General features: G+C 43.8%; 1 protein-coding gene across 1 annotated transcript in view; it reads right to left on the bottom strand.

Annotated features, from left to right (window-relative positions):
- TFAP2C (transcription factor AP-2 gamma) overlaps nucleotides 1-14002 on the bottom strand; it is a 29948-nt gene extending 15946 nt beyond the window's left edge. The window contains 5 exon segments of the mRNA XM_089664022.1: nucleotides 4008-4212; nucleotides 6449-6500; nucleotides 8862-9250; nucleotides 9253-9334; nucleotides 13837-14002. Of these exon segments, the coding sequence (XP_089520148.1) occupies nucleotides 4008-4212; nucleotides 6449-6500; nucleotides 8862-9250; nucleotides 9253-9334; nucleotides 13837-13884 (776 nt within the window). The 5' untranslated portion in view covers nucleotides 13885-14002.
- Nucleotides 14003-22152: the final 8150 nt, after the last annotated feature.

Below are 22152 nucleotides of genomic sequence, written 5' to 3'. Positions count from 1 at the left end.
TGACATTTTAATCATCTTTGGTTCAGTTGCTACAATTCAGGGGCTAGCTTTGGGTGATGCGAACAGATTCAATAACCCCCACCAACTTCTGATGTCTGAAGGGCTTTGGTTACAAGATCTCCAGCATCTCAGTTCTGCCCTCAAGCCATATCCAATGAGCTCTTACATAAAACAAGGCACAAGCAAGCTAGTTTTGGGTGATGCCCACAGGTTCAATAACCCCACTAGCATTTCATATTTGTCGGGCTTTGGTTACAACATCTCCAGCATCTCAGTTCTGCCTTCAAGCCATATCCAGTTGGCTCTTGCATACAATCAGGCACAAGTAAGCTCGTTTTGGGTGATGCCCACAGGTTCAATAACCCCACTATCATTTTATATCTGAAGGGCTTTGGTTACAAGATCTCCAGCATCTTAGTTCTGCCTTCAAGCCATATCCAATGGGCTCTTGCATACAATCAGGCACACGTAAGCTCGTTTTGGGTGATGCCCACAGGTTCAATAACCCCACTATCATTTTATATCTGAAGGGCTTTGGTTACAAGATCTCCAGCATCTTAGTTCTGCCTTCAAGGCATATTTAATGGGCTCTTGCAGACAACCAGGCACACGTAAGTTAGTTTTGGGTGATGCCCACAGGTTCAATAACCCCACTAACATTTCATGTCTGACGGGCTTTGGCTACAAGATCACCAGCATCTCAGTTCTGCCTTCAAGCCATATCCAATGGGCTCTTGCATACAATCAGACACAAGTAAGCTTGTTTTGGGTGATGCCCACAGGTTCAATAACCCCCTTATCATTTTATATCTGAAGGGCTTTGGCTACAAGATCTCCAGCATCTTAGTTCTGCCTTCAAGCCATTTCCAATGGGCTCTTACATAAAACATCAAGGCACAAGCAAGCTAGTTTTGATTGATGCCCACAGGTTCAATAACCCCACTAACATTTCATGTCTGACGGGCTTTGGTTACAACATCTCCAACATCTCAGTTCTGCCTTCAAGCCATATCCAACGGGCTCTGGCATACAACTAGTCATATGTAACCCCAGTGGCTTGTTCTGAAAACATGGCAGCCACATGCCTTGTGACATCAAGGGTCTTGTTTCCGCCCCCCCATTGAGAAAATTGTTCAACTTAAAAATGCTCTGTAAATACAAATGGCTTTCACATGGGATTTCCATGAACCCTTTAACATGTAGAAATGTAAAATAAAAGGCATATCCAGTTTTCAAAACTTGCCCTTCCAAAGGATCAAGAGCTTTGAAGTGACTTGTTATTCAGAAGAAACCAACACCAGAGCAGACAGTATTGTAGAGCCTCCTACTCATTTGAATACAATTAGTTGAAATTTAAATTAGCTGGCCTGTTACTACACAATGCGGTGTAAGGATTCCTTTATATCTCCCCCCCCTTCTTCATCTTATGCGTCTGCCCTTTTGTGGTCGCCTTAACAGTTTCCAGGACAAAGAAAGCCATTGTTACCAAGAGTGGAACCAGAAACTAAGAATAGAAGGTTTAGTTCAATTACATACTAGGCAGTTTTTTTTGTTTTTAAGGAATTGCTCCTCCCAATCTTCCATCATTAAAAAGAAAACAAAAAAAGAAAAAAAAGGCAGTTGGACCAGAATTAGCAATATTCAACGTACATTGACACTAAGGGGGGATTTACTAAAATTGGAGCACTCAGAATCTGGTGCAGCTTCCAAAGTTAAGCTTTGTCAATAAAACCTGAAAGCCGATTGGTTTCTACACAACCTTACAACCGATTTCACACGCTCCGGTTTTCGTAAATAACCCCCATAGATGTTAAAAGGCCTCTTTGTGGCAAATTGTCCACAGCCAAAAAGGATGTCAGCCGCAAAGCACTCACGGTCAAAAAAAGCATCGACAAATAAAATAAATGACCCAATGTGGTCTTTGCACAATCACATGTGTTCTGGCCAATGAACATGGGATCGTTCGCCAGCCTTGGAGGCCACCAGTAGCCCCCAAGATTGGACATTTTCTTGAGGAAAAAAAAAAAAAAAAATGTGCCCCTCTTGGACCAGACTAGTTTTGTTTTTCAGCCACTTCATATTTGGGGCAACCGTAAGGTGTATGGCTCACAGGGCGACAAATACTGTAGTTCTAGAGATTGCACGGCAAACCATCCACTGGAAAAATGGGCTTAGGCTGGGAATATACTTCACTGTCCCAATGGAGGTCAACAAACTATCTGTCCAGAAACAGGTCTTCTCAGGCCAATTCACAGCTCTGAATACTTTAAAAAGACACCCAATTTTCATGAAGCTCTAACTGCTCGAGTTGTCCATAGATGGACCTATATACCTACTGGAGAGCAACAGATGGAGCTGCATAGAGTAATATTGGTACGTCCTGCCCAACTAAATAGAAGATCAACATTTTACACAATCATCAGTCAAACATAGTTGTGGTAATATCCTTACTTGAATGTGGAAAACCTACCCAAAATCATCATTCAATATAAAAAAAAAAAAAAAAAAAAACAACAACAACTTAGCATCAAGGCAAAGTTGGCATCCCTCACGGATCATTTTTGGGACTCCTTGTCAGCTCCAACTTTCCACTATAAAAGATGTAGAACTATTACTCTTCCCATTCGGTTAATTTTAACATTACCTCTCAGGAGGAGAGACAAGACTACAAAGCAAAAAAGGGACAAAGCAAGGAATTCTTCTAGATTGATCATTATGCTGGAAAACTCATAAAAATGACCAGAAATGAACTTAGTCTCCCTCAAACTTTTCAGCACGGAGAAACAACTTTCCGGCCTCAGGGAACCTCTGCAAACAGTGACTATATCTGAAACTCGCGATACATTAGTGTGATGGTCGGTGGGAAGAAGGCTCCTTACACTTGTGGTCATTGGGAAGAAGTACCTCCTTACAGATAGCTATGATCAGTGGTGTCAGTGGGAACTTATGTGAGAGGCAGAAATTGCTAAAGGAACCCCTAGAGCAGGGGTAGGCAACCTGTGGCTCTCTAGCTGTTGTGGAACTACATTTCCCATGAGGCATTGCAAAGATTACAAAACTGACAGTTACAGCTATGACTTGCAGAGGAATGATGGAACTTGTAGTCCTGCGGCTCTCAGGTTGCCTACCCCTGGCCCTAGAGGAAACCTACGGTTGCATGGAAAGCTGGTTGAGGAACCCTGTTCTAAACTCTCCAGCCCATTGGAAGGGCCACATTTTTAGTAAAGTCTTCACTTATATATTTGTTGTGCAGAAAATGACTTTATCTACAAATCATAATACATTCGTTTGATGGTCGGTGGGAAGAATGCTCCTTACATTTGTGGTGAGAAGAATGCTCCTTACACTTGTGGTCATTGGGAAGAATTACCTCATTACAGATAGCTATGATCAATGGTGTCAGTGGGAACTTATGTGAAAGGCAGAAAATGCTAAAAAGGAACCCCTAGGAACCTCTGAAGAAAACCTACGGTTGCACGGAACCTTGGTTGAGAAACCCTCTCCAGCCCACTGGAAGTGCCACATTTTTAGTTAAGTCTTTACTTACTATTTGTTGCGCAGAAAATAACTATCTACAACTCATGGTACATTAGTGTGATGGTCGGTTGGGAAGAAGGCTCCTTACACTTGTGGTCAATGGGAAGAATCACCCCCTTACAGCTATCTAAAAAGAACAATGGTGTCAGTAGGATCTTATCTGAGAGACAGAAATTGGTCATTGTTCAAGGAATCCCTAGCAACCTCCGGAGAACACTTGGGATTCATGAAGCTGGTTGAGAAACCATGAACTAGCTGGGGCCTAGCTGAGCAGTCCTGGCCTACTAAAATGATGAGCTTTGACTGTAGGAGTAATTTTGCTACCACATCAAACATTTGTTATCAACATAGAAAGTTTCCACAATTTTGCCACATTCCCACTCTGCAAGGTACCAGAACCAAACTAACCAAGACCGGCCAACCACAGGGTCCAACGAAGCTATAAAAATGTGGACCACCTCAAGGCTTACCTTCTGAGGACTCCACCAAGCAAGGATGCATTCAGGCACTCTGGGGGAGAGAGTCTACGCTGTACTTCCGCCACAGTGACTTTGTATTTTGAAGTGGAGCTCAAGAGGGACAATCTTCCGGGCACAGAGCAGAAGACTTCATTTGGATTAATGACCATCCCCATTAGGCCATCTTTCTGGTAGGGCATGCTGAGGGTGTTTTTGCCTGCGGAGACGGGAGCAGTTGTTACTTTGAAGTAGTCATAGAAACACTCATAATATCAAAGAAAAATAGCCAATACTAGTCATAGGATTCAACGCCTCTCTGTGCCTTACAGCACTGTGGTCATAGGCTACATTGCCAATAGGTAGTAACTAAAGATGCAATTTAACCAATTTAATTAAGGGTTGTTGGTTCGATTCCCAACCACAGCACCACCTGCCTGGAGTTTGCATGTTCTCCCTGTGCCTGCGTGGGTTTCCTCCGGGTACTCGGGTTTCCTCCCACACTCCCAAAGACATGCTGGTAGGTTTATTGGCTCCTGTCTAAATTGGCCCTTGTATATGAATGTGAGTTAGGGACCTTAGATTGTACGCCCCTTGAGGGTTAGGGACCTTAGATTGGGTGCTTTTTCTGCATTTTTAAAAATTATATTTTCATTCTGAACACGTTTCAAATCTCAACACAGATCTATGGAACTCGGTCCAAACGCCCAAAACCAAAAAGAGTGTAGGTGTATTGACATGTACACAAGGGCGTGGAGAACGGCAGGCACACACACGTGTTCTGAAAGGGAACACACACTACTGCCAGGCCCTGTATGTGCTCAGCTCCTTAAGTCCCTCTACAAGCATTCACAGCACTTTGCTGAAGAATTAACAATACAATGGCTCTAAATAAATAAAACACAAGGTACAAGTCATGCCTCTGAAAAAGAAAAAAGTTAAGCCACCGGTTTAGTGGTGAGGAGGGCAGGAGAATCAGGGAACATTCTTAGAGATAAAAAAGGGAGGGGGAGAAAAAAAAAAAAAATAATAATATGAAGGGCTAAACCTCAAATTTAAATATTAAAAAATAAATGCAGTTCAAATACAGAATACTGCATGACACCACGATTATTTTTGTAATTTTTGAATTATTCTGTACTTAAAAAATACATACATGAATTAGAAAAGGAAAAAAATAATAATAATATGCGACTGCCACATGTTCATGAAGATTTTGAAACTAAATAAAAAAAGTTTAAAAAAAAAAAAAATATGTTTATTTATTATATATATATATATATATATATATTTTATTTATTTTTTTCTCTTTAGGTTTTTTTTGTTTTTGTTTTTTATTTTTTTACATCACTAAAAGCCTAATAGCCACATATCTCCTATGCCAACTTTAACCAACAGATCATAGCTTAGTTTTCCTATTTGTGACCTCTCCACAACCAAAAGCAAAATGTTCATAGCACACACACCAACAAAAAAATAAATAAATAAAAAATAAAATTTATATATTGCTCCAGGTTTTTAAAACCATATTAGAAAGAAAAATAGCTGGCATTACATAACCTCCTGTTCTAATTTTATGCTCAACCTGCAGGCAACTAGAGGCTGAAGCTATCGGCATGTAGGGTAGCAAGCATACTTTACCAAGTGACCATACTCATTGCCAAGTTTATGTTATCATACACAGGCTTTGCATGTCGGATCAAAACGCTGTATTTACAGAGCGGATCACGCAAACAGATTATTAAAAAAAATTAAAAAAATAAATTTAAAAAAAAAACTGTTTTGGGACATTTATTTTTAGGTGATCATTCCACCTTGACGTGACAGCACGCAGTCTTACAGCAGATGTTACATTTTAAAAAAATAAAAGCGTTATAAAAAGAGAAAAAAAAAAATATAAAGTGCTCCTAATTATAAGCCACAACAGGCATTTTGCACGCTTCACAGCAAAGAGATGTTTGTGATAACAGAATTACTCATCTTCCCACTTAAAAAACTTGACATCTAAATATTTTTGACATGACACAATCTTGCAATCAAGATAGTTTATAGAAAAAGCTCTGTTTTTACTCAAATTTCAAGGGTTAAAAAGGATATTGGAAGGCATTTGGGGTTTAGAGAAGAGGGGAAAAACATTTGGTTGTTTAGAAAACAAAAAAAAAAAAAAAATCCAAATGCAAATCAAATGTTAAAAAAAAAGAAAAAAAAAAAAGTGATTAACACAGATGCATTGAGACCTCATGAATGTCTATTTCTTATGAGGAAATTCATGTTTTCATTGAAAATATAGTTAGCCTTTAAATTTTATATAATTTGTAGGAAAAAATTTTTTTTTAAAAACTTGTCTTGATTACAAAAACCAGAGCATATCATTTTGCCTTGAAGGTTCCCCCCCCCCCCCTCCCCAAACACCATGTACCCAAACAAGCTTGAAGAAATAAACATTTTAAACAAACCTTTTTTGATGACTGTCTGATCATGCATTATTAAACCTTGCTCTTCCAAACTCTGTATGAAGAAAACAAAATAAAAAAAAAAAAAAATCGTATTGATTGCCTGTTTGCATAAACGAATGTTTTAATTACAATTTTATTTCCAGGCATTCTGAACTGCTAACCATGCCATGCACCTTACAAGTCACCAATAAATAAATAAAAAAAATGAGTGTGTCAATTAAAAATTACTATTTGATTCTTAAATGTATACAAAAAGAGAAAAAAAAGTGGTTTATTATTTTTATTTATCTGCTGCTAAAAAAAAACTGCTAAGCATGCCATACATCTTACAAGTCACCAATAAATTTTAAAAAATAATAATAAAAATAAGATGTTTCGTGTCAATATAAATTACTATTTGATTCTTAAGTGTATACAAAAGAGAAAAAAAGTGAAGGTTTATTATTTATCTGCTGCTAAAAAAAAAAAAAACAAAAACAAAAAAAAAACTGCTAAGCATGCCATACACCTTACAAGTCACCAATAAATTAAAAAAAAATAATAAATCAAAAGAAGTTATTTTGTGTCAATTAAAATAACTATTTGATTCTTAAATAATAATAAACCTTCACTTTTTTTCTCATTTGTATACATTTATCTGTTGCTAAAAAAACACTAAATAAAAAAAACTCATCAAATTGTGTACCTTTGTAATGAAGTTATGGCCTATATAATAAAGTATTATTGAAAGTAATGTATAAAGAAAAAAAAAGAAAAAAATTAAAAATGAACATAATAGTAAAAAAAAAAAAAAAAAAAATATTTTCAGATCTTTACAAAGTTTTACTAACTACAAGTTTTTTGTATTATAGAACCTCCATCCTGACTACAAATATGCTGAGGTCAGAATACTAAAAGGAGTTAAGGTCATTCACACATTAAATTGTGTGAATATTCCCTTCAATTAAGCAGTCACATGAAAGCCAAGGTCTTACTTATTTCATGACTGGCTAAAGCTGGCCATACATTATACAATTTTCTTGTTCAAATTTCCTTTAGATTTTCCTTCAACTAGGTAGTACAAGGGCCGATTGCATACAAATTCAAAGTGTTTAGGTCTGAGTCCCAGGGGCGGACTGACAACTCATAGAGCCCCCAGGCAATAGGGGATCATGGGGCCCCTGTGCAATAGGGGATCATGGGGCCCCTGTGTCCTTGCCCAAACTCAAAAAAGACTATGTAAAGGTACCAGGGGCATCTCATGGGGCCCCCTACTGACCCTGGGCCTTCGGGCAGTGCCAGAGTTTCCAAATGGTCAGTCCGCCCCTGGGTCTAACCTCATATACGGTTTTGGTAAATCGACAGGAACATTGTACAATGTATGGCCAGCCTCAGTGAAGCAAACATTCAGGCAATTTATTGTGAGAACATTTCCAACTCCTTCAGCCTCCATGTGTTCACATCTGCAATAATAAAATTTAAAAAAAGCCTTCAGAAAACTTTGTTTTCTTTAGTAAAGTTATAAATTCAAACTGGGCCTCCAGAAAGTGGCTAAAGGGTTAGCACTTCTACTTGGCAGTACTCGGGTCGTGGGTTCAAATCCCAACCACGGCACCACCTGCCTGGAGTTTGCATGTTCTCCCTGTAGGTCAACTGGCTCTGGTCTAAATTGGCCCTAGTATGTATGAATGTGAGTTCAAGACCTCAGATTGTGCCCCCCTTGAGGGACCTTAGACTGTGTCCCCCTCGAGGGTTAGGGACCTCAGACTGTGTCCCCCTCGAGGGTTAGGGACCTCAGACTGTGCCCCCCTCGAGGGTTAGGGACCTTAGACTGTGCCCCCCTCGAGGGTTAGGGACCTTAGACTGTGCCCCCCTCGAGGGTTAGGGACCTTAGATTGTACGCCCCTCGAGGGTTAGGGACCTTAGATTGTACGCCCCTTGAGGGTTAGGGACCTTAGATTGTACGCCCCTTGAGGGTTAGGGACTGATGTGAATGTACTTATATATATATTTATTATTTTATTTCTGTTTCTTTTTTGTTTTTTTATTTTTTTTAAATCACTAAAAGCCTAATAGCCACACAACTCCTATGACAACTTTCACCAACAGATCATAGCTTAGTTTTCCTATCTGTGACCTCTCCACAACCAAAATGTTCATTTTTTTTTTCTCTCTAATAATAATAATAATAATAATAATAATAAATAAAAACAAAACAAAAAAAGAAAACAAAACTTCACAGCAGTTGCCTACGGCTTATATTGGCAACCAATGTTACCACTCGCCATAATTGTGGTCAGCTGAGATGATTAAAACGTGAAGATCCAAAATTTAAATACCCGTCTCGTGTTTTTCAAGGTCAACAAATCTCAACAAGGGCTCTTCCTGTTGCCCTTTTTTTTTTTTTTACATTTTATAAAAAAGGGGTCATTACCGCAACATCGTCCATCTGCTGGCCGATCTCCGGTAGACCAAGGTTGTCCGCTAGGCTTGAGTCCAGTCCATGGCCACCACCGTGCTGAAGAAGAATTTCCGGCCTCCTTTGGAAGTCTCTGCTCAGTCTCCCCGTTGAAGGGTCCAAGGAGGGAATGTGATGGACCAGCCCCGCTCGGTTGTGGTGGGAAAGTCCTCCGTGTTCTTGGTTCTGACGGCTGGGCCATGCTTGCTGTTGGCTGGGCGGTGGGTGAGAAGGGTGGATGGGGTTCAAGGAGAACGGGTCACCCAGGTGGGAGTAAGGGTCTGCGGACTGGGAGTAGGGCAGAGGCTGGTACGGGGGTGGGAAGTAAGGGGGCTGAAACTCAGAAGACCCCGAGTGGGAGAGGGGGGAGCTGGACTGTACAGGTGTTGGCTGACTGATGACAGATGGGGTAACCTCGGGTTCCCATTACTGCTTCCATCGTGCCTGTCCTATAAAACACAATAAAAAGAGTGTTATGTTTACCATCCCCACAAATCTGCTGTAATCTGATTCAGCTCGTTAAAAATATAATACAGTACAGCAAATTACTATTCTGATCCCACCGGCTCCCAGTCGGTTCAAAGAGGAGGCCTGTTTGATCTGCTAACCCGAATTTATGAAAATCATATGAATTTAATTCTCCTCTCCCCCATGGGAGAAAAATTAGGAAAAGACACGTTAACAAAATAGCAAAATTTGTCACATGAAAGAAAACACTGTAGAACAGGCTGAGGCTCAAATCATCACTTTTACTTTAAATTTTTTTTTTTTTTTTTTTTAAATACAAAATGTTGCCGATGCGGAGTTGTCAGCAGTGGAGGAACAAAAATAAAAATAAAAAAATAAAAAACCACAACAACTTTGAGACCTATTTATTTAAACCTGAACACTTTGGAAGAAAATGTGTTTGAAAATAAAAAATCTCTGGACCCTGTGGAGAGCTGGTCTGTGCAGCAATTACCTTTTTAAAATAAAAATAAAATAAATAAATGCAAATAAAAATTCTCTGGAACCTGTGGAGAGCTGGCCTGTGCAGCAATTACCTTTTTTTAAAAATAAAAATAAAATAAAATAAATAAAAATCTCTGGACCCTGTGGAGAGCTAGTCTGTGCAGCAATTATCTTTTTTAAATAAAAATAAAATAAATAAAAACAAAAATCTCTGGACCCTGTGGAGAGCTAGTCTGTGCAGCAATTCCCTTTTTTAAAATAAAAAATAAAATAAATAAATAAAAACAAAAATCTCTGGAACCTGTGGAGAGCTAGTCTGTGTGGCAATTGCCTTTTTTTAAATAAAATAAATAAATAAATGAAAATAAAAATCTCTGGAACCTGTGGAGAGTTGGTCTGTGCAGCAAATTACCGGTTTTTAATAAAAAATAAAATTACAGAATATAGTTCTCCTTAATATCATTAAAAAAATAAATTGGTTGGGTTTTGTTAATTTCTCACACACCAAAAACAAAAAACAAATAAAAACAAAAAACCCATGCACCACATACAACATCATGCAAAGGGTTTTCAAAACTACAAAACAATTTTTACCATTTCTATGCTTTGCTGAAAAATGTGCTCTATTATAAATAAATAAAAAAAAATTAAAAGAAATGTAAAAACTGACACAGGCTTAAAAATTATAATTAAAAAAAAAATTGCTATATATATATATATATATATATATATATATATATATATATATATATATATATATATATACACATATACATATACATATATATATTTTTTTTTTTTTAAATCATCATCATTCAATATTATGTGTTTCAAACAAGACATTCTTCTGCAGTTATGGGGGGGGGGGGGGGGGGGGTGTCCGCAACCTGAGCCAAATGTTTAAAAATCGGGCTGATCTGTGGTTTTAGCAGATTACAACGTTACGGTCATTAAAATAACAAGGCTAGTTAATTCGGGACAAAAAAGGCGGCCCAGCAGTCCTGTGTGACCAGCTCTTCTTGCTAAATGCCTCCTATTGATTTCAAATGACTGAAACTAATCAGCAGGAGCCGAGACAAGCGCACCACGCAGACCATGACAAATGGACGAAAATGAACAACTTAATAAAAAAAAAAAAAAATTTTAAAGAGCGAGCAAAGTCATCAGATAGTGGAAAATACCATCACCAATGTGCAAAGACAATGTAGAAGCAGACAATTATTTTGTAGCAATCAAATCATCCACATAGCCAATGCAAGCAACCCAACCTCAGATCAACTTACAAGGCGAAGGCCAGGAGAGTTCTTAAAACTAGCCAGCTAAAAAAAAAAAAAAAAAAAAAGGAAAATTAAAAAAAAAGGGAAGGTCCATGCAGCACTTGGCCATCAAATAATAAGCCCTTACATCTGCAATATTATAAACAAGCAATACAATGTTGCGCTTTGCCTTTACAGACAATGTTGCATTTACTAACAAGCAATACAATGCTGCAATTTACCATTCATACGACATTGCACTTTGCCTTTACTAACAATGTTGCATTTCCCATTTACTAACAAGCAATGCTGCACTTTACCTTTAATACAACATTGCACTTTGCTTTTACTAAACAGGCAACACAATGTTGCACTTTTGCATTTTACTAATGAGCAATACAATTCTGCAATTCACCATTCATACAACATTGCACTTTGCCTTTACTAAACAATCAATGTTGCATTTACGAGCAAAAACAACACTGCACTTTGCCTTTAATACAACATTGCACTTTTGCCTTTACTAAAAATGTTGCATTTACCATTTACTAACAAGCAAACAATGTTGCACTTTTGCCATTTACTAATGAGCAATACAATGCTGCAATTTACCATTCATACAACATTGCACTTTGCCTTTACTAACAATGTTCCATTTACTAAGGTGCAAAACAATGCTGCAATTTGCTTTCAATACAACATTGCGCTTTGCCTTTAATAACAAGCAATACACTGTTGCACTTTTGCCATTTACTAATGAGCAAAACAATGTTGCAATTTACCATTAATACATTGCACTTTGCCTTTACTAACAATGTTTCATATACCAACGAGCAAAACAATGCTGCACTTTGCTTTTAATACAACATGGCACTTTGCCTTTACTATCGGGCAATATGTTGAACTTTGCCTTTGCTTACAAAGTTGCATTTACCATATAGTAACAAGCAATACAGTGCTGCGCTTTGCCTACAACATTGCACTTTGCTGTTTACCAATAAGAAGTTATATGTTGCGTCTAGCGAATAAGAAACGCCATTTTTGCTTTTTACTAGTATAATTTAAAAAAAAAAAATTCCATTTATCTTTTTACTAAGCAGCAATTCCTCCCCCTGATCTCCGGGTTTCCTGTTACCCTTTAATATTCCCCTCCAAGCAGCACTTGATGGACATTTTGCAGCATGTTAGGATGGCTCGCAGTGTTCTCTCAGACAAGTCCCGAGCCATGTTCCCCCCAGAGCCCTGCACTAGGCAGCCTCTCTACCCCCTTCACATGCCTTCCATGGGATGCCCCGGACTCTAGCGCCTGCTAGTGGCCAAAAGAGAGAAGACACCCTTGTCAGCTGTGCAGTACATCGCAGGTCAACCATTTGAATGAGTCAAAAAAAAAAAAAAAACGACTTTGTTTAAAGAAAGCTAAAGCTCCATGAAGAGCGATCTGTGGCTGTGGAAAGCTGATGAAGACCCCCACCAGCACAGACAGAGACCATGAACCCCCCCAAAGCACAGACAGGGACCATGACCCGAACCCCCCCCCCCCCCCCAAAGCACAGACAGGGACCATGACCCCCCCCCCCTCAAAGCACAGACAGGGACCATGAACCCCCCCAGCACAGACAGGGACCATGAACCCCCCCAGCACAGACAGGGACCATGAAATCCTAACAGATGAGGACATTCCTGCAGCCAATCCCCTGATTATCAGCAATTGCAGCATGCGATCTGCATCCCCAGCACTGTGCGACCTACAACCCTGCAACCCCAGCCCTGTGCGGCCAGCAACCCCAGCCCTGTGCGGCCAGCAACCCCAGCCCTGTGCGGCCAGCAACCCCAGCCCTGTGCGGCCAGCAACCCCAGCCCTGTGCGGCCAGCAACCCCAGCCCTGTGCGGCCTGCAACCCCAGCCCTGTGCGGCCAGCAACCCCAGCCCTGTGCGGCCAGCAAGCCTGCAACCCCAGCCCTGTGCGGCCAGCAAGCCTGCAACCCCAGCCCTGTGCGGCCAGCAAGCCTGCAACCCCAGCCCTGTGCGGCCAGCAAGCCTGCAACCCCAGCCCTGTGCGGCCAGCAAGCCTGCAACCCCAGCCCTGTGCGGCCAGCAAGCCTGCAACCCCAGCCCTGTGCGGCCAGCAACCCTGCAACCCCAGCACTGAGCGGCCAACAACCCCAGCCCTGTGCGACCTGCAACCCCAGCCCTGTGCGACCTGCAACCCTGCAACCCCAGCACTGAGCGGCCAACAACCCTGCAACCCCAGCACTGAGCGGCCAACAACCCTGCAACCCCAGCACTGAGCGGCCAGCAACCCTGCATCCCCAGCACTGTGCGACCTGCAACCCAGCAACCCCAGCACTGTGCGACCTGCAACCCCAGCAGTGTGCGACCTGCAACCCCAGCAGTGTGCGACCTACAACCTTGCAACCCCAGCCCTGTGCGATCTACAACCCTGCAACCCCAGCCCTGTGCGATCTACAACCCTGCAACCCCAGCACTGTGCGATCTACAACCCTGCAACCCCAGCACTGTGCGACCTGCAACCCTGCAACCCCAGCACTGTGCGACCTGCAACCCCAGCACTGTGCGACCTGCATCCCCAGCACTGTGCGACCTGCAACCCTGCAACCCCAGCACTGTGCGATCTGCATCCCCAGCACTGAGCGATCAACAACCAAGACAGAAGATGTGACAAGCCTAGTGCATTGAGAAATCTGCCTGCCATGGAGCCATGCAGACCCCTGTCCTGCCCTCACCTCACACTCCTCCTCATACTTCACATTGTCAGCCAGCTTCCACAGCATGGTGCCCAGGGGTCCAAGCAGCACAGGAGAAGGAGCACACTGTATAATCCAAGTGATCTGCACACTCCCAGGATTCACTTGTACTCAGGCATGGAGGCTGATAGGGAACTGACTGCAATGCTGGCCTGCCAAGCTACTTCCCCCCCTTGTGTGTCTGCTATTATCCTGACTCCTCCCCTGGGAAGGGGGCTGGCCTTGTCCAGAGAGGGGAACCTGGCCGGCCAATCAGAAGAGGCTGCCCGGACAGGCCACGCCTCCCCGGCTATTCTCACGCTGCAGCCTGCTCTGTGCAGTCAGTGGGTGAGATCAGGGAGACAGTGACAGTTGGATCAGGGGAGGGGAGATGACACTACAAGGATCCGAGCCTTATCCTCATCTAAACACTCACTGCTACTGGGAGCAAAAAATACATGTCAGGGGAAGATTAGAGTCATAATAAAGGATACACAACACACATCATTCACCTTTGTATTCACAAAATGTCAAATTAGACTTTTACTTTAACATGATCAAAATATTATTATTTTATTTGTATTAATATTAGTAGTAGATTATTATTATTATTATTATTAGTATGTTATTTGTATTATTATTATTATTCTAATTATTATTATTATAAGTATTTTATCTGAATTATTATTAGTTGATTGTTATTATTATTATTGTTATAATTATTAGTATTTTATTTGTATTATTGTTATTATTATTATTGTTATTATTAGTATTTTATTTGTATTATTGTTATTATATTATTGTTATAATTATTAGTATTTTATTTTTATTTGTACTATCATTATTATATTGTTATTGTGATGATTATTATTATTATTAGTAGTAGTATATTATTTTTGTTGTTGTTATTATTATTATTATTAGTAGTAGTTTTTTATTATTATTATTTATTATTATTATTATTATTATTATTAATAATATTAATAATAATAAAAATAATATTTTACACTCCTGGAAATCCAAACAAGTTATTTGTAGCTTATTTGTTCAAAATGTTTGGTTTTTTAAAGGATTACTAGCAATATAGTAAAAATAATAAAGGAAAAAAAAATATTAACTCTTGGCATATTAGTAGGAAAAAAAACCCCTAAATATTAGGAAATAATAATGTGATTTTTTTTAATAGTGTCTAAGGCTATTTCTATACAAAGACCACGTAATATTGTATTATTTCTATATAAAGACCTCTTAGTAGAGAACAGACGCCAGTCAGACAATTGTATCCCCCTACAGTGTTCATATTGACTTCCAGTAGCATTTCAAGGTATAAGGGCAGCTCTGGGTTACTGGGAAAATAAACAGCCAACAGGCAATCAATGAACATGTCAAATGTCATCCTAGGGCGTCAGGCAGGACTTGAATAAAACAGAAGCAGGGAGGCAGCAATACTATCATCTGTTATTAGAGAGACAGAGAGAGAAGAGGGAGAGAAGGGGGAGAGGAAAATGGAGAAAGAAATGAGAGAGATGGGGAAGGAGATGAAGGGGAAAGGAGACATCTAGGATAGGATGGAGAGGGAACAGGTAGGGTGGGATGCAGAGGGGACAGGTAGGAAGGGATGGAGAGGGGACAGGTAGGAAGGGATGGAGAGGGGACAGGTAGGGATGGGATGGAGAGGGGACGGGTAGGGCGGGATGGAGAGGGGACGGGTAGGGCGGGATGGAGAGGGGACAGGTAGGATGGGATGGAGAGGGGACAGGTAGGATGGGATGGAGAGGGGACAGGATAGAAACGTCAGGAAGAGCAAATGGAGAGGGGGCAGATAATGCAAGATGAGAGAGTATAGTGAAAGCAGGATGCAAAGGGGGAAGGTAGGGTGGGGTGGAGAGGAGACAGGTAGTACGGGATGGAGAGGGGACAGGTAGGGTGGGATGGAGAGGGGACAGGTAGGGTGGGATGGAGAGTGGACAGGTAGGGTGGGATGGAGAGGGGACAGGTAGGGTGGGATGGAGAGTGGACAGGTAGGGTGGGATGGAGAGGGGACAGGTAGGGTGGGATGGAGAGTGGACAGGTAGGGTGGGATGGAGAGTGGACAGGTAGGGTGGGATGGAGAGGGGACAGGTACGGTGGGATGGAGAGGGGACAGGTAGGGTGGGATGCAGAGGGGACGGGTAGGAAGGGATGCAGAGGGGACGGGTAGGGCGGGATGGAGAGGGGACGGGTAGGGCGGGATGGAGAGGGGACAGGTAGGATGGGATGGAGAGGGGACAGGTAGGATGGGATGGAGAGGGGACAGGATAGAAACGTCAGGAAGAGCAAATGGAGAGGGGGCAGATAATGCAAGATGAGAGAGTATAGTGAAAGCAGGATGCAAAGGGGGAAGGTAAGGTAGGGTGGGGTGGAGAGGAGACAGGTAGTACGGGATGGAGAGGGGACAGGTAGGGTAAGATGGAGAGGGGACAGGTAGGGTGGGATGGAGAGGGGACAGGTAGGGTGGGATGGAGAGGGGACAGGTAGGGTGGGATGGAGAGTGGACAGGTAGGGTGGGATGGAGAGGGGACAGGTAGGGTGGGATGGAGAGGGGACAGGTAGGGTGGGATGGAGAGTGGACAGGTAGGGTGGGATGGAGAGGGGACAGGTAGGGTGGGATGGAGAGGGGACAGGTAGGGTGGGATGGAGAGTGGACAGGTAGGGTGGGATGGAGAGGGGACAGGTAGGGTGGGATGGAGAGGGGACAGGTAGGGTGGGATGGAGAGGGGACAGGTAGGGTGGGATGCAGAGGGGACAGGTAGGGCAAAATTAAATAGGATGGAGAGAGGACGCGTAGAGCGGGATGGAGAAGGACAGACAGACCAGGATGGAGAGAGGACAGTTAATGTAGGATGAAGTGGGACAAGTGGGAGAGGTGAAAATTAGGGCAATATGAAAAGGAACAGACTGGAAAGGGGATAGGTAGAGTAGGACGAAAAGGGACAGGCAGGGCAGGATGGAGAGGAGACAGAACCGTATAGAGAGAGGACAGATAGAACAGGATGGATAGGAGACAGATAATGTAGGATGAATTTGGACAAGTGGGAGAGCGGACAGGTAGGGCAGGAGAGCACAGGTAGTGCAGGGAGGACAGGTAGGGCAGGCAGAACAGGATAGTAAGGTGACCAATTGAGAAGGACAAAAATGAACAGACTGGAAATGGGACAGGTAGGGCAGGAGAGGACAGGTAGAGTAGGATGGAAAGGGACAGGTAGGACAGGAGAGGACAGGTAGGGCAGAAGTAGACAGGTAGGGCAGGAGAGCACAGGTAGGGCAGGGGAAGAGAGCACAGGTAGGGCAGTGAGAGGACAGGTAGGGCAGTGAGAGGACAGGTAGGGCAGGAGAGGACAGGTAGGGCAGGAGAGGACAGATAGGGCAGGAAAAGAGAGCACAGGTAGGGCAGTGAGAGGACAGGTAGGGCAGGAGAGGACAGGTAGGGCAGGAGAGCACAGGTAGTGCAGGAGATTACAGGTAGGGCAGGCAGAACAGGATAGTAAGGAGACCAATTGAGAAGGATAAAAATGAACAGACTGGAGATGGGACAGGTAGGGCAGGAGAGGACATGTAGAGTAAGATGGAAAGGGACAGGTAGGGCAGGAGAGGACAGGTAGGGCAGGAGAGGACATGTAGGGCAGGAGAGCACAGGTAGGGCAGTGAGAGGACAGGTAGGGAAGGAGTAGGAGAGGACAGGTAGGGAAGGAGTGGGAGAGAAAAGGTAGGGAAGGAGTGGGAGAGGACAGGTAAGGCAGGAGAGGGAGAGGACAGGTAGGGAAGGAGTGGGAGAGGACAGGTAGGGCAGGAGATGGAGAGGACAGGTAGGGAAGGAGTGGGAGAGGACAGGTAGGGCAGGAGAGGGAGAGGACAGGTAAAGAAGGAGTGGGAGAGGACAGGTAGGGAAGGAGTGGGAGAGGACAGGTAGGGAAGGAGTGGGAGAGGACAGGTAGGGCAGGAGTGGACAGGAAGGGCAGGAGTGGACAGGAAGGCAGGAGTGGAAGAGGACAGGTAGGGCAGGTGTGGGAGAGGACAGGCAGGGCAGGACAGTTGGGGCAGTGAGGACAGGTAGGGAACGCAGGACAGGTAGGGCAGGCAGGACAGATAGGGCAATGAGGACAGGTAGAGCAGGTAGGACAGTTGGGGCAGTGAGAACAGGAGGGGCAGGCAGGACAGTTGGGGCAGTGAGGACAGGTGGGGCAGGCAGGACAGTTGGGGCAGTGAGGACAGGTGGGGCAGGCAGGACAGTTGGGGCAGTGAGGACAGGTGGGGCAGGCAGGACAGTTGGGGCAGTGAGGACAGGTGGGGCAGGCAGGACAGTTGGGGCAGTGAGGACAGGTGGGGCAGGCAGGACAGTTGTGGCAGTGAGGGCAGGTGGGGCAGGCAGGAGAGTTGGGGCAGTGAGGACAGGTAGGACAGTTGGGGCAGCGAGGACAGGAAGGACAGTTGGGGCAGTGAGGACAGGTAAGACAGGCAGGACAGCTGGGGCAGTGAGAACAGGTAGGACAGTTGGGGCAGTGAGGACAGGTAGGGCAGGCAGGACAGTTGGGCAGTGAGGACAGTTGGGGCAGGCAGGACGGTTGGGGCAACGAGGACAGGTAGGACAGTTGGGGCAGCGAGGACAGGTAAGACAGTTGGGGCAGCGAGGACAGGTAAGACAGTTGGGGCAGCGAGGACAGGTAAGACAGTTGGGGCAGCGAGGACAGATAAGACAGTTGGGGCAGCGAGGACAGGTAAGACAGTTGGGGCAGCGAGGACAGGTAGGACAGTTGGGGCAGCGAGGACAGGTAGGACAGTTGGGGCAGCGAGGACAGGTAGGACAGTTGGGGCAGCGAGGACAGGTAGGACAGTTGGGGCAGCGAGCACAGGTAGGACAGTTGGGGCAGCGAGGACAGGTAGGACAGTTGGGGCAGCGAGGACAGGTAAGACAGTTGGGGCAGCGAGGACAGGTAGGACAGTTGGGGCAGCGAGGACAGGTAGAACAGTTGGGGCAGCGAGGACAGGTAAGACAGTTGGGGCAGCGAGGACAGGTAAGACAGTTGGGGCAGCGAGGACAGGTAGGACAGTTGGGGCAGCGAGGACAGGTAGGACAGTTGGGGCAGCGAGGACAGGTAGGACAGTTGGGGCAGCGAGGACAGGTAAGACAGTTGGGGCAGCGAGGACAGGTAGAACAGTTGGGGCAGCGGGACAGGCAGGACAGTTGGGGCAGCGAGGACAGGTAGAACAGTTGGGGCAGCGGGACAGGCAGGACAGTTGGGGCAGCGAGGACAGGTAGAACAGTTGGGGCAGCGAGGACAGGCAGGACAGTTGGGGCAGCGAGGACAGGCAGGACAGTTGGGGCAGCGAGGACAGGCAGGACAGTTGGGGCAAGTAGACTGTGGTGAATGCAGTGAGCTCTGTGTACACTATCACTGGTTATGTTGATGACATAACACCCGATAATTGGTGCGATCATCACACACATTAGTCCTGCACACTGGCAGACAATCACAGGTAGAAGCAGAATCCATATGATGACCCCTTGATACCCTCTCCTGTCACTCCGCCACTTCAGTGACAGCGACATTGCCCTCCACTCATGGCCTGTAGAAGTTCGGGACTCCCCTATTGCTGGGACATGTAGTTCCACAACCTATAGAGAGCCACAAGTTGACCAGACCTACAATATGCATCCTAGTTTGTGTTAAGGCTGTTCGGGCTTCTAGGATCTGCTGGGACTTGTAGTTCGTCAATTGGAGATAGCCGGACAAGAGTCTGTCTAAGGTAACCATTCCTAATTTTATAGTGAATGCAACATGGCTCCTGGTCTGTCCATGAGGAAAGTCCTTCCATGTTGTTCAGCACTCCCTCCAGGAGTCAATCAGCAATTTTCTGGGAACTGTCTGCAGGATTTCCCAAATACAGAGATGGCCACTTCCAAAGGCACCATGGAACCTGGACACTGAGGCAAGGGCTGGATAGAATAGACCGTGCACTTTGCAAGTTCAGTTGCACTCAGCAAGGGAATTTGCGGCCAGCCCTTACTAAATGAGGCCAAGCTTCATCATTCATATAATACCCAATCACATGCAAGGAGACATTAAAAAAACAAAAAAAACAGCATTTTCTTTCTTGCGCATGATTGGATGATGGAACCCACCTCATTCACTAAACTCTGGGAGTAATTCCATAGCAAAGTGCAACTTCCCTTGCAGAATAAACAGCCATTTGCCTTTAGTAAATCAACCCCTAAGCCCCCCCCCCAAAAAAAGGGATACAATTGGGCCCAAAGTATGTACCACCAATGGACCATTAAACCAGCTGGAAGGTGGAGGACCGAAAAGAAGAGCCCAGGGGGGGTCATTTTGACAAAATTGGAGGTATCACCCATAGCAACACAACTGGAGATCAATTAAGCATCTTGGTTGCCAAGGACAACACATCTAATAGGTTCAATTAATTAATTTTTAGCTTCATTAACTGCTGAATTTGTGTGTTTGTGTATATATATATATTTATTTATTTATTTATTTATTTTTTATTATTTTTTTTTATTTACTTATTTTTATTTCTTTTTAATTATTGTTTATTTATTTTGTACACTATAGGACTGGTTTACTAATTGAGGGGAGGCTGCGTGTTTTTAATTAGAGGTGAAGGATTACACTGAAATTGGGAGATAACACCTGGGTATTCCTTTAAATAAATAAAAATAAAATATATATATATATAATTTTTTTTATTATTTAAAGGAATACACAGGTGTTATCTCCCAATTTTTATATAAATAATATATATATATATATATATATACATACAGATATATATATATATATATATATTTATTTATATATATTTCTTATTTTTTGTATTTTCTTAGACAGTCACCTTTATCTTATGGACAACCTGCACACAATTCCGTTTTGGAAGAGGTCTGATATTCTAGCATTCAATGCATTTCGGTCTTTTTTTTTTGTTTTTTTTAGGGGAAGGGGGGTGAGTTTCCAGGTCTTGGCCGGGGTGAGTTCACAAAGAGTTAATTCCTCTTAAGAATTAAAAAAAAACTTGGAAAGGTGTCTCTTTTTTAAACCAGGTGCTTATTCCATCCATTGAGAAAGCCTATAATCATTGGAGAATGTCAGTCGGTTGTAGCTAATCTTCTTCATTACCATTTTTGGTGGGGCAGGAGTTTTTTTTTTCTTTTATTTAATTGAGCCTGTTGTTTTGTCCTTTAGTAAATGCCTTTGAAATGCGTTTTTTCCCTCCCCAGCCAGTGTTTTGACGACCCTGAACGAAAAGCCTTGGCGTCATCAAGACTGGGGACACAAATAAATGATATTCACACCGTTGAAGAAGTCAGGTCTTTATGGGAGACCCCAAGAGTGAGGAGGAGGGGGGTCTCAGCTTCTAATAAATGGGAATTTCGGACAGCTGAATTTACTGGAAGCCAATGGGAAGGGGCCTGGTTTACCTAATTGTTTGATTAATTAATTTCCGAAAATGTAAATAAAAGTCTAACTGTCTTTCTGAGAAAATCAGCATGTAAAGGGTTATTCAATACATGTGATTATCTGGTTCGATCTTTATATTTGTGAACAAAAAGAGCCTGTATTATCTGTAATGAGAGAGAGAGGGGGGGGGGAAGAGAGAGAGAGGGAGGAGAGAGAGAGGGGGGGGGGAAGAGAGAGAGGGAGGAGAGAGAGGGGGGGAAGAGGGGGGAGAGAGGGGGAAGAGAGAGAGGGGAGAGAGAGGGGGGGGGAGGGAAGAGAGAGAGGAGAGAGAGGGGGAGGAGAGAGAGGGGGAGGGAGGAGAGAGGGGGAGAGGGAAGAGTGAGAGAGAGAGAGAGAGAGAGAGAGAGAGAGAGGGAGGAGAGAGGAGAGAGGGGGAGAGGGAAGAGTGAGAGAGAGAGAGAGAGAGAGAGAGAGAGAGAGAGAGAGAGGGAGGAGAGAGGAGGGAGAGAGGGAAGAGAGGGGGGGGCGAGAGAGGGAAGAGAGAGAGGGAGGAGAGAGGGGGAGGGGAGGAGAGAGGGGGAGAGGGAAGAGTGAGAGAGAGAGAGAGAGAGAGAGGGAGGAGAGAGGAGGGAGAGAGGGAAGAGAGGGGGGGCGAGAGAGGGAAGAGAGAGAGGGAGGGGAGGGGAGAGAGAGAGAGAAGAGAGAGAGATGGGAGATAAAGGAGAGAGAGAGGGAAGAGAGAGAGGGGAGATAGAGGGGGGAGAGAGAGGGGGGGGGAGAGAGGAGAGAGAAGAGAGGGAGAGGAGGGAGAGAGATAGAGAGAGAGAAGAGAATACATTGCAATAATAATTACATTGCTGATAAA

This window comes from Staurois parvus, unplaced genomic scaffold, assembly GCF_062004578.1.
Source record: "Staurois parvus isolate SC_StPar_1 unplaced genomic scaffold, SC_StPar_1.0 ptg001812l, whole genome shotgun sequence".
Classification (NCBI taxonomy): Eukaryota; Metazoa; Chordata; class Amphibia; order Anura; family Ranidae; genus Staurois; species Staurois parvus.
The sequence above is the reverse complement of the archived record's forward strand: the minus strand, read 5'-3'. Positions and strand labels throughout refer to the sequence as shown.